The sequence below is a fragment of the Ailuropoda melanoleuca genome, chromosome 8 (assembly GCF_002007445.2).
Source record: "Ailuropoda melanoleuca isolate Jingjing chromosome 8, ASM200744v2, whole genome shotgun sequence".
NCBI lineage: Eukaryota > Metazoa > Chordata > Mammalia > Carnivora > Ursidae > Ailuropoda > Ailuropoda melanoleuca.
Genome location: NC_048225.1, coordinates 80,221,538 through 80,234,331, shown reverse-complemented (window position 1 = coordinate 80,234,331; position 12,794 = coordinate 80,221,538). Strand labels below are relative to the sequence as shown.

Here is a 12,794-nt window from a genome sequence, read left to right as displayed (position 1 = left end):
TTCTCCCCCTGGATGGACCGGTGGCGATCCAGCAGCTTCCTCTCCTGCAAAGCCTACCACCTGCTCCTTAGCACGCCCCCTACATTCCCTCAGCCTCCCTTCCCACCTCATTTCCTTCTGTCCTCCCGCCAGCTTCCCCGGGACCGCACTTACCCATAAAGTATTCATTTGAGATCTTCTTGCCATAGGCACTGTATTTTCAGGAAACATGGGTGAAGGCATAGAATATTATAACTGAAGTTGACCTCAGAGACAGTCTACTTGAAGGTTTTCATTTTTTAGAAAAGAGAGCAACAGCCGATGAGGGTGAGATAAAAGTGAATTACTCAAACCACAGTCTCCAGGCTCCAGGTTCAGGGTTCTTTAGGCAACATCACACACACACACACACACACACACACACACACACACACACACTCTCACCCGTATACGTGTAAATATGTGTATGCTCACGTCTCCGTGCACTTACACGTATATGTTGTGTGTATACATACGTGTATTTAAAATGTTATTTTTCTTTTTGCCTTTTCTGCCCTCCTCAGAAATAGCAGACAAGATCTACAATCTCTTCAATGGCTATACCAGTGGGAAGGAGCAACAGACGGCCTATAACACCCTCCTGGATCTGGGTTCCCCCACCCTACATCGAGTCCTCTACCACTATAACCAGCACTATGAGAGTTTTGGAGAATTCACCTGGCGGTGTGAGGATGAATTAGGCCCCAGGTAACCAAGAAACAGACCTCAGCTCTTTGAAATTCTGCCCACTATCCCACTGCACCCATGGATTCACAGAGATTTCCTGGGTGAGCTTAGGTGCTTCGAGAAGTCAGTCCCGTGCTTTTATACAGCTCACTTCATACAGATTAGTTTTAGATAAGCTGTATTTAAGTAGGGAAGTCATGATTACATTTCCTGAACTCTGAAAAAAAATCTTTGCCCTTGACCTGTTTTACCCACCTCTTTATCATGCTGACGCAGCATTGCAAATGCTACAAATGGTAGGATCCGGAAGCCTTGTCTCTTGTGAAAGAAACTTAGGAATTTTATTGAAGAGGTTATCCAAAACTATTTATTGCGTATGAGCTTTGCAAATACGATATGCATTTTACAGACATATTTTCAGCTAAATTGCACATCCTTATGAAAAGACAACGTGGTGGTGACCAAGACCCACCTTGACATCTATGTTAGCCAAAGTTAGGGCAGTATAGTGTTTGCCAGTGTCCCCTGGCCCTGAGGTTACGGCTTTTCAATATCAGGACCCGCTGCTTTTATGTTCTACAACACAGAGTGCATTCTTGGAAAGAGAGGGATTGGAAGAAGGTGTAGAGGGACCACCTTCCTTTTGCTTCATTGATCATGGCTACATGCTCTTGCTCTGAAAAAACAGATTTCGGTGGAAATACTGGAATTTTCAGATAGATTCAGTGGAAGAGGCTTACATGGAATGTTGGTGCCTATACGTCCTTGAATTATTTAGGAGTTTATAAAGAAAAAAAAGGGGAAGGGGCACGTGGACTATTTTTAGAAAAAAAAAAAAAGGAAAGCAAATGAAGACAATCAATGCACTGGAATTCTCTGGCACTTAAAGAATTCTTGCACTCCTGCCAACAGGCTGCACGGAAGTACCACCCAAAAGTTGCCCCATCCGTCTGACCTCTGACTGAACTGGAGGGAGACCCAGTGTCAGTGTGCTTCTCGTGACCCGAAATTATAAAGTCTCCAGAAGACCATTGTTCAGGACATTCCCTCCTATTCTCTTACTTTTGAAAGGAAGAGGAAGTTTAAGATTATCTTCTGACATGCAATGATTCCATGTGTAAGTTTAGGAAGAATCTCCCTGCATTCCATAGATTATTTCCTGCAGTTATTATAAAGGCGGATGGTCCTCGGGCAAACAGATGCCTCGGCTACGGACCAGGACACAGAGGGAATACATACGGGACTTTTCATTGGCTTTGTCTCAGTTTCAGGAGAAAGCAAACCCTGGGTTGGAATGTTAGATACTTATTAAGATATGTCCTTTCTGTTCCATACCTTACTCCTGCCCTCATAATTACTTATGCCTAATATTAGCCCCTCTCTCTTCTTCTCTCCCCAGCTCCCTTCCCCCCTACCTGGCTCTGTTCACTCCCTCCTCTCTGCTCCCCCCCTCTTCCTTTTCCTCCCTCCTTCTGACATTTATTGAGTGTATATATACAGTTCTTGGTCAGGGAACATAAATGTCACAATTTGAATAGCACTAACATTGCATATATCATCTTGATTTCCAAGGGCATTAGGATTGCTTTTAAAATTTCTCTCTTGTAACTCAAGAGTTGGAAGGAAATTGGTTAATAAAGAAAGTGAGCAGGGGCAGAGTGTGGATCCCCCCCGCAAAGTATGGCATGCTGCTGACTTGACATTCTCTTCCCAGACTCTCCTCCCCGGAGACCCTTTCATGTGTGGTGCTGGGTTTTCAAGGCTCTGCAGTAGGAAACAGTGTGTAATTTCATTAGCTTCTAGAAATCAAGTTTTACTTTCCGGTGTCATGGATCTCAGGGAGAGCCGCAGGAAAGGAAAAGCCGTGAGGTGCATCCAGCCACTCCTGTGTCGGTCGTGCGCGTGAACAGAGGAGGCTTTGGGGGCTGCATGCTCCCCGTGAGCGGGCAGAGACCACCCCCTCAGTTCAGTGAAATCCATTCCCTTAGATGGAAATCCACAGGCTCTGCGAGGATCAAGGGGAGACCCAAATTACTTATTATTGTTATTTTTCTAAGTGAGCTATGAAAGCAGCCACAAAATCTCCACGGGCTGCTCAAATCTGTTCTCTTCCTGCGTCCTTGTCTCGAGGATGATGCACACGCTGCCCTCGTTCTCCCTTCACTCCCTCTCTCTCCACCTTCCAAGAACTTGTCAACAACTAATGACATGTAGTGGGATAAATTAAGAGGAAGAGCCACCAAAGTCCCGTTGATGACGACTTTTGGAAGCCTGCTTGGCCAAACCGCAGAGGCCAATAGGTGGAGGAGAAACCCTCTGCATGGGATGATAGTGTGTGTTTGACTTCCTCCGACCCACCAGTCAAGTGCGAGAAAATACGACTGCCCTCCGATGCCCTCACTGAGTCTCCACCTCTGGCCTCCGCTGGGGAGTCTCTGCACCTTTCCTCCAGCATCATCTCTGCCCCTCTCAGCACGTCCTCCCAGGAATGCGGTGAGGTCACCCCCTCGTGGCGTCCCGGCCAGACGGAAGGGGAGGAATGAAACGAATGTGCTTATTGTTCTTTGAAAGGTCATTCTCAACGGAGTGCAGAAACTTCCATTTTCTGGAAAGAATTGGTGATTGAATTAGAAAAGAGTTGGTTCTCATATGAGAAGGTAGCCGAGCAGCTGATAAATACTGCAAGGAATTGAGTTCATTGAGCTTTTCAGAACGGCATTTTACAGGAGCTCCTTCAAAGAAGAGAAACGTTGTGGGTCTCTGGGTACTTAGGGGCTTGAAGAGCAGAAGGAACGCAGCTGAGTGAGGGATCGCTGCTCCGTCACTCAGAGCCGGTGAGGTCTGGCAGCTGGCGGACAGCAGCCCCCGTCTCGGACGCTGGCACCGGGCACCGGGAGCACGATTGTGGCGACAGCATCCTTCTCCAGGCTGCACGCAGAGGCCATCGGGCTCTCGTGTTGGCCCGGAGGGATCGCTGCGCTCCAGCGTGTGCGAACTTGGGACAACCTCGTGCAGCTCCGCTCTTTTCTCTCCCCTGCGATCTGCGACAGCCTTCCTCTTCCCCCTCTCTAGAGCGGGTCTCAGTGGCCGTGGCCTCCTGGCTTTCCAAGGGAGAAGGCAGAGTGGAGCCGGAGCTCACCTGAACACTAATAAGGTCACGTGCCTCTGAGAGTCTGCATTTCCCCCAAGAAGGGCCCTGCGTCATTGTGCACGGAGGGCATTGTCGTCTTCACCCTTATTTCACTGTCACTCCCTCCATCCGGGCATAATTAGTTACATTTGATACCCTCCAAAGTTCAGTATATCAGCTGTTTCTGTTTAGTTCTAAAATAGCCTTGAAAAGGGAAATATTCACTCAAACACATTATTTGTCATTTAATGATGGTAAATTGCTGGCTGTAGAGAAAATGGGTTTGATTTGTCTTTCAAAAGTGCCAACTCTATGATTTTAAAAGGGCATAAATTCTCACTAAAATAGTAGTTATTTTCTTTCCTTTATTTTTCCTTATGGCATTTTGTTTCTCTCTTTTGTTTTGATGCCTGTCCCAGTTTGCACAGCCAGACTGTTCTTTCATCCATCTATCCATCCATCCATTTGCTAGACAGATGTTTATGAAGACCGGCTGTTCTGAATGCCCATGATAGAACAGGAAGCAGGACACACCAGACTCTGCCCTCTGGGAGCTTTAAGTCTCACTCTAACAGTGCCTATTCGCCTTTCCCTGCCTTCTCTTCTTTCTAATCTATGTATCCTCCATGCTCACTCCATAGGAAAGCTGGCCTCATCCTTTCCCAGCTGGGGGATCTCAGCAGTTGGTGCAATGGCCTCCTTCAGGAACCCAAGATAAGCTTGCGACGCGGCTCCCTGAAGTACCTGGGCTGCCGCTACAGCGAGATCAAGCCCTATGGACTTGACTGGTCAGAGCTCAGCCGGGACCTCAGGAAGACGTGCGAGGAGCAGACCCTGAGTGTCCCTTACAACGACTATGGGGACAGCAAAGACATCTAGCGCCATGATGCCAGATGGTGGCTCCCAAGAGGAAGCAGGAATTGAGGAGAGGAACATCTGGGTTGGTCTGTGGATTTTTAATATTTTTTAATGGAACATTAAAAGCTCTAAACCAGGGAGAGGCAATATCTGAACCAGGGAGAAACTGATCCTCGCTCCCTATAGAACTCCTTCGGGATGGTGTTCTCCATCTGCATGACGGGTAGACCTGCCAACCAGCGCTTCATGCAGTGCCATTTTTCTTTAGGGGATTACTTTGGGGTTTGTTTTACAGCTGATTTGTTTCATTTATGGTTATCTTTTTTCCCCAAGAGGTTTATCGCAATGCTTGAGAGTTCTGCCATGCTTCCCATGAAAGGTCTATCAGGTTAAGGCGTCCTGGGCTCGCTGAGTCCCTGAGTCCATTGGGGACAGAATTGAGACCAGAAAGTCACCAGACTGGCCTCAGGCCCCAGCCACAAGCATTCCTCAGGAAGCATCTCACTCTGGGAGCCTAGGTCTGCTCACAGAGAAAGACGACATCAGGAAAATCGGGAGGGTGGGCTCTGTGTAGGCCTCATGGTTCCCCCCAGGCCTTCCTATTGCTCGATTCACACCTCATAGGTGAACTGAGCTTCCAATATGGGTCCCAACGGGCCTTCGGGATTTTTAGGTCTTCACCCATTTTAAGACAGGATTGGGATGAAATCTCCCTCTGCGGATCTCTGCCTCCCCTCCAAACAGTATGAGATCTTTAAGAGGCAACAAAACACTACCTGGGAGACTAGTTAGCAGTCCCATTCTGGAGAAGAAGTAGGGCTGATTATTCTGAAAACTCCAGACGAACTTCTTCAGACCATCAATGTACAGCGCACCGCATGCCTGGATTCTCTTAGCACCGGCGTCCCTTACCCTGGACAAGGCCTGCTCCGGCCCGGGGGCGCTGATACCTCCATGTCAGTGTTTTAGTGAATTCAAGCGATTACTGATCACAAAAAAATGAATGTCCACTTCTCCTTTGCTAAATTTGCTTAATTATTTTGCTAGTTTTGCAAATCCTTCCTCTAGTTGGCCACCCCCAGGAGAATGCCGCTGTTTTCACCTCCCATCTAGCTGCCAGGTCCTGTGTAGGCCAGCCTCCCGACCGCGAGCAGAGGCCCAGCCCTTGCTTCTGCCCCACTACCCTACTGTCACTGCCTTGTGGCCCAGCTAAGGGGAAGCCCCGCCTTTCCACAAGAGCTTCGAGGGCCGTGTGGTCCAGCGATGGCCTTAGCTGTGCCCACACACCTCAGAAGCCTCGACACACACCTTCAGCCACCCTGCCTTTGACCAGGGCCCCTCATTTGGAAACACAAGACAAAGGTCAGGAAAGAGACGCAGGATCTATATTGAACTATATTGATTTTTTTCTAAATAGTGAAGACAGATCACATTCATGAAGTGCTCACTGTGTCCCAGACGCTGCTCTGAGCACTTCTCCTGTCCCTGAATCCTCACGACATCACCCCCCACCTCCCCTCCCAGCCCCACCACCAAGGAAGAGCTGTTCCAGGCCCCATTGCAGTGATGGGGAACTGGAGGCAAAGAGCGGTTAGGCAACTTGCCCCAAACTCCTCCTTGAGCACTGCCTGGGCCACGATGTGACTTCAGGCTGTGTGACTTCAGGCCGTCAGTCTCCGGAGTCCTCTTTCACCCGCAGCCCCGGGCCACCTTGCCTGTGGCATGCAGCTGTCCCATCTGTAAGCTCCACTGGGACCAGCTCGACAGCGCTCCCCGTGCCACACCCATCTGGGACAGATGTGCCCGCGGGGCACCTTAGCCTCTGCAGCGGGAGCACCCTGAGGGCCCGCCAGTTCTGTGGCATGAGCCCTCCCTTGGGGCCGGGGAGTAGAGCTTGAGGGGAAACTGCAGGCCACCTCACTCCCCTCCCCGCATTTTTCCACAAAAAGCCCGAAAGCTGTCTGGTATTCTGTAATGTACCTGCCTCAGAAATGCCTCCACTTCCAGATGGAAAGCTAGCAGAAACCTGGGCCGTCCCACCCATGGTCAGGGCAGGGCCTCTGGTAAAATGCCTAACGGGACATCTCTGACCATCCCCAGAGAGGACGATGCCACAGGCACCTGGAGGCCAGCCAGCGGCCAAGGCCGAGGGAAGAGCTGTCTTTGCTGCTGCCACTGTCTTGCCCCCTGTGTTCAAGTCTGCCCACAAAATGGGCTCGATGTACCGTCGTGGGCGCCCAGGGCCGCACTGCCCTCCTGCCCCACGGCGGGGGAGACTGGAGCCAACGGGCTGCAGAGGGAGGCTGGGGAGTGGCATCAGGGTCACCCTTCTCCGTCCCCTCCTTCTGTTTTATTAAAATAAAGGAGGCTCATTCTTCCCCCAAGCCCCTCCAGCTTTTCATCTACTTTATCTTTTTCTTCTCTGATCCCACCCTTCCTCCTTCATCCCTTCCTTCTCCATGACTCCCTTCCTCCTCCAGTGTCCCCTTGTGTCCTCCTGGTGGCATGTGTGCTTGCACTCACACACATTACACACACACACACTATATATTCATTACACACACCTGCATCATACACAAAACGCACACAACGTTGTACACGTGCACGGCACACACACATTATATACACATACACTACACACAACACACATCACACAGACTGTACACACACACTGCTGTGCACACACAGCACACACACATTATACACGTACACTATACACACAACACACATCACACAGACTGTACACACACACTGTGCACACACAGCACACATACATTATACACGTACACTATACACAACACACATCACACAGACTGTACACACACTGTGCACACACAGCACACATACATTATACACGTACACTATACACACAACACACATCACACAGACTGTACACACACACTGTGCACACACAGCACACATACATTATACACGTACACTATACACAACACACATCACACAGACTGTACACACACTGTGCACACACAGCACACATACATTATACACGTACACTATACACACAACACACATCACACAGACTGTACACACACACTGTGCACACACAGCACACATACATTATACACGTACACTATACACAACACACATCACACAGACTGTACACACACTGTGCACACACAGCACACATACATTATACACGTACACTATACACACAACACACATCACACAGACTGTACACACACACTGTGCACACACAGCACACATACATTATACACGTACACTATACACAACACACATCACACAGACTGTACACACACTGTGCACACACAGCACACATACATTATACACGTACACTATACACACAACACACATCACACAGACTGTACACACACACTGTGCACACACAGCACACATACATTATACACGTACACTACACACACAACACACATCACACAGACTGTACACACACACTGTGCACACACAGCACACATACATTATACACGTACACTATACACAACACACATCACACAGACTGTACACACACTGTGCACACACAGCACACATACATTATACACGTACACTATACACACAACACACATCACACAGACTGTACACACACACTGTGCACACACAGCACACATACATTATACACGTACACTATACCACAACACACATCACACAGACTGTACACACACTGTGCACACACAGCACACATACATTATACACGTACACTATACACACAACACACATCACACAGACTACACACATACACTGTACACACAGCACACACACATTATACACATACATTACATACTATATACGCACACTACACACACACACATTACACTCACATGTATACACATGACGCACCCGCATTATGCACCTACATTACACACATGTTACATACACTGTAACATACCCTACGTGTGCATACATTACACATACGTGCACTGTCCACATGTATCACACACACAGTGCACACACAGCCTCTATGCCTGGGTCCCGTCTACTTTCAGGTGAAAAGTAAGGCCCATATGAATGGGGCAGGAGACAGTCTTTCAAGTTCCCCTGAAGAGTAACTGCAGGATTTGGCCCTGGGAAGACACTGTCTATCATACCCTGATGACATTTCCCAAAGCTTGCCTGGAGGGACCCACCCTGACTAGAAAGGGGGACAGTAGTGGACCAGTATTAAACCTCAAATTTCCAAGCTGCCAAACGGGTCTAGAGAGTCACCACACGCCCCCAGCTTTGGGCTCCCCACGAGACCATGGTGTTTCCTCTTGAATGTATGTGACCCCCGCAATAGCATTAGACCTTTAACTGAGTGTGTGACCATTTTCCATAGAGTTTGGTCCATTTGTTATTTTTAGTTAAGCACACTTCTTGATATTCAAATGTTCAATTAAAAAACCTGAGTGTGAAAAAACCCCAGTTGACTACTATAGAAAGAAGAACAGATAGGATGTGACCAGCTTCGGATGTAACAGTATTGTTTCAAAGAGAATTATTGTACGATTATAAAAACATGGAATAATCAACTAAATAATAAACAAAGCTGTGCGTAAGTGTCAGGTGTGTGGATGTTACCTGGTGTCTTTCGAGAATCAGAGGGATCTGATTGCACCCACTGGGAAACCATCCCCGTGTTAAATGTCCTACCTCAGATGCCACATAGTCAGGCCTTCTAGCCTGGCATCCTAACCAAAAAAAACACTTCAACACCTCACAGCAAATCGTACACACGTCGGTACGTGGTAGCGGTTCTCACTTCTCCGCCACCATCCGGATGATTCGCCGATGGAATCTGTTCACTGCGCGTGTGCTGTATTTCGCACGGGATGCGCGGTGCCGAGGGAATGCGGGGAGTAAGACAGGTTTGCTCTTCCTCGCGGAACCTGGCATTGTATGGGGAAAGGGAGACACCGAGCCCGCCATTACCAGGGTGAAGAGGACCATGGCAGAGAAGTGTGGGATGATGGGAGGCACTAACATTTCTCTTTGAGCATCAAAGGCAGTTGTTGCAAAAGGCCCTCCCCGACACTTTCCTGTCTTGTGCTCTGTGGAGACATTTGGGATGGGCTGGCTCGTAGGAAGTGCTGCCTGCTGGGCAGCCCCAGCACTCAATCACTTTTTTTCTCTCTGCCATGTAACTTTAAGTAGATGTTCTCTCTGCTGCCCCCAAACCATGTGATTCCCTTTGTCCTCCAAAACCCAAGATGGCGCCTGTGCACTCAGTAGGCCTTCTTGTAAAGCAATGATGAGAGTGCCTTTCCCCACGCAAGCAGGAACCAGGAAAGGGTGTTTTAAAACGTGACCACAGATGCTTTGAAACCCTTCCCCTCTAGAATTGTGTTCTACTGTCTCTCCCCTTGAATCTAGGGAGGTTGGTGACTGTTTTAAGTAAGAAATGATGATGGAAGTGACACCGTGTGACTTCCCAGGCTGAGTCAAAAAGGCGTTGGGGCCTCTGCCTCCTTCTCTGGAACTCTGGCTCGTAGAGGTCTGAGCCATCACGTAACAAATCTGAGGCCACCATGCTGGAGAGGTCACGTGGAAGCACCATGGTCCCCAGTTCCAGCCGAGCCAGGCTTCTAGACATTCCTGCTGAGGCATGTGACTGAAGCTGGCTTGGACCCTCGCGATCAGTCTGTCCGCCAGCTGCATACCACCCAGCAACTTCTATCAGTGTCACATGGGAGAGAAGAATCACCCTGCCAAGCCTTGCCTGAATTCCTGACCCCAGAATTATGCAACAGGATAAAACAGTTATTGTTTTAAGCCACGAAGGGGGTCTGCTAAATAAAGGGGATCTGATAGGGAGCCAAAAAAATCTATTCCAACTACCCAGTGACTGAGAATGGAGAGTGCCCTGCCCGAGGCATGAACTCACCATGAAAAGGGGAGAAAAATGTATGCAGGCTGGGACTACATATGCGTAACATGCCTCTCGCCAGTGAGGTGAGTCTGTGCCCCAACAGAGGGGAGCAAAAAGAAGGGTGGCCACTTCATCCCAATACATCTGAGCAGGTGAACCTCAGGAACCTCCCCGGAAATTCTGTTTGAGTTGCTGGGGCTGGGGGGGGGGCACGATAGTTCCAGGGGCCAGCAAAAGAAAGAGAAAGGAAAAGACAATTTGGAATAAAGAAGACATTTTGGAAGGAAAGGGTTTCTTCCAATGACTTTGTTTTTCTGTCCCTTTGCATTTGGAACTTCCCGGATGTGATGTGCACACCCCACGCTTAATGTGTGGCAGGCACTTGTGCTAAACCCCTCTGCATAATACTCATCAGTCTTGTGAAATTAATACTCTTCAGTGGGAGGAAGCAGTCCCAGAGCCCTGATATCACTTGTTCAAGGTCACAGCTAAGTGGAACGACAGGCATTTCCACCAAAGGCATCTGACACCCACCCGCCCCCGCCACGAGTTTATTCCTCCCTGAGTTTCCTAGAAAGGGAAAAACTCCTCCCATTGAGATTGTTACAGATCACTGGCCTGTTATTCTATCTCAGGCAACGGAAGAGAACGTGGCTGAATGCTGGGTCCGTGCACACTTACCACTACCATTAAGAAAACAACTCCGAGCACATAGCTTGTTTTCACAAGCCAAGCACATTGTTTCTTTTTGTTTATTTGTTCTTGGCTTGGTTTTTTTGTCTGTCACATGAGTGTCACGCAGACCTCAAAACCTGTGACTCTCGCTCTGTATGCTCAGGGTAGCCCTGTATTGCGCTTTAGGGGTACTCTGGCTGGTCCTCTGTGCTCTGCGTGCATCCAACACTTGAGGCAGAACTTGGGGAACAAAAGCCTCTTGCCCTTCAGGGCAGCCTGGATTGACTCACTGATTCAGTACCAGCCTGGATTTTGACAGCCTGCCTCCAATCCTGTTCCCATCATCAGTGCCGAGCTGCTTGTCATTTAGGCTGCACCAATGAACGAGCAGTTTAGTGTCAAAGGAAACCTCAGCGTTCTATAGAATAGCTGATAATTTCTCTAGAAACATGGGGCTCCAGGACTCGGCTCCTGTTTGCACTTTTCCAAAGTGAGAAAAAAAAAAAGTACTCCTTGTTCTGGGACTTGCATTGTATGCTCTAATTGGATGGATTCCCATAAGAATGGACAGGTTTTGACATGACGTTTCTTCACCAAAGTGCCCTTGGTTGGAGTTTATGAATGTGCCTGTTCACACAGGGCTATGAATCCGTTTCACAGACCCCTTACCACTTTCCCGGTAGGAGAACCTCAGCCATTTCTGCGCTCAGTATTCAGGAGCAGTTTCTTCTGTTTGGAAGGATTCAGACGTCGAGTGACCGTGAGGCTCTTGCCGCCCGACGGATCATGCAGCGCTCTGAGACCTCTCCACTTAGAGATGAAACCACCTCACACACGTCCTGGTGATGTCCAGGACCCAAGTGTCCAAGAGTCAGACTAGATTGGCCATGCCTTAACTGCATTTGTTCTAGTGACTATTGAGTATGACATGGTAACGATGCCTACACTCCTCGAAAGCCGACCGCCTCTTTGTCCTCAGATCCATTCTCCAAACTTCTGAGGCTGCCCCTGCACAATTGTCACATAGAGTTGACTCTTGTAACTATATTTCCCAGACTCCCTGGTCAACAGGCTTCCGGTCCAGGGGGTAACGGAGGCACTTAGGGAAGAAGACTGGAGGACAGGAAGAGGGAACAAGCCAGGGTGCTTCTCCCTCTAGGGTTTGGACAGCGTCTCTAGCATCTCCTTCATGATTCCAGCTGCCTATCCTGTCTCAGACCTCCTCCAGCAAAGGGCCACCATGCTTCAGCTCCCTTCAGGGGACTCTGCCTCCTGGCCTTCAGCAACACGACCTCATCTTCTCAAAGTAAGAGCTGCTTCCTGCTGCTGCTCATTTTGGGGCCGCCCCACAGTTCTCTAGATGCCTTCTCTGTTATTCCGAAACCTTTCTCATTTGAATTTCCTCCATTGAATTACCTAAAATGTGTGCTGCTTTCCTGGCTGAGTCTTAACTAATACACTCTTCCAACTACAAATTGCATATCATTCGGTACAGGAATTTTGTAACTTTGGGGGATTTGAATGATCTGGAAGATGAAATTTGGATGCTGAAAGGAAAGAAATTTTTATGAACTCTAAGATTGATTACAC

At 48.6% G+C, this 12,794-nt stretch overlaps 1 protein-coding gene across 2 annotated transcripts in view; it reads left to right on the top strand.

Annotated features, from left to right (window-relative positions):
• Positions 1–7,329, top strand: part of ASTN1 (astrotactin 1) — a 305,257-nt gene extending 297,928 nt beyond the window's left edge. For both annotated transcript variants that reach the window (XM_034666761.1, XM_034666760.1), the window contains exons 22-23: positions 543–726; positions 4,477–7,329. In XM_034666761.1, coding sequence (XP_034522652.1) covers positions 543–726; positions 4,477–4,714 — 422 coding nt within the window. In that variant the 3' untranslated portion in view covers positions 4,715–7,329. The remainder of the gene's footprint in view (positions 1–542; positions 727–4,476) is intronic.
• The last annotated feature ends 5,465 nt before the right edge of the window (positions 7,330–12,794 follow it).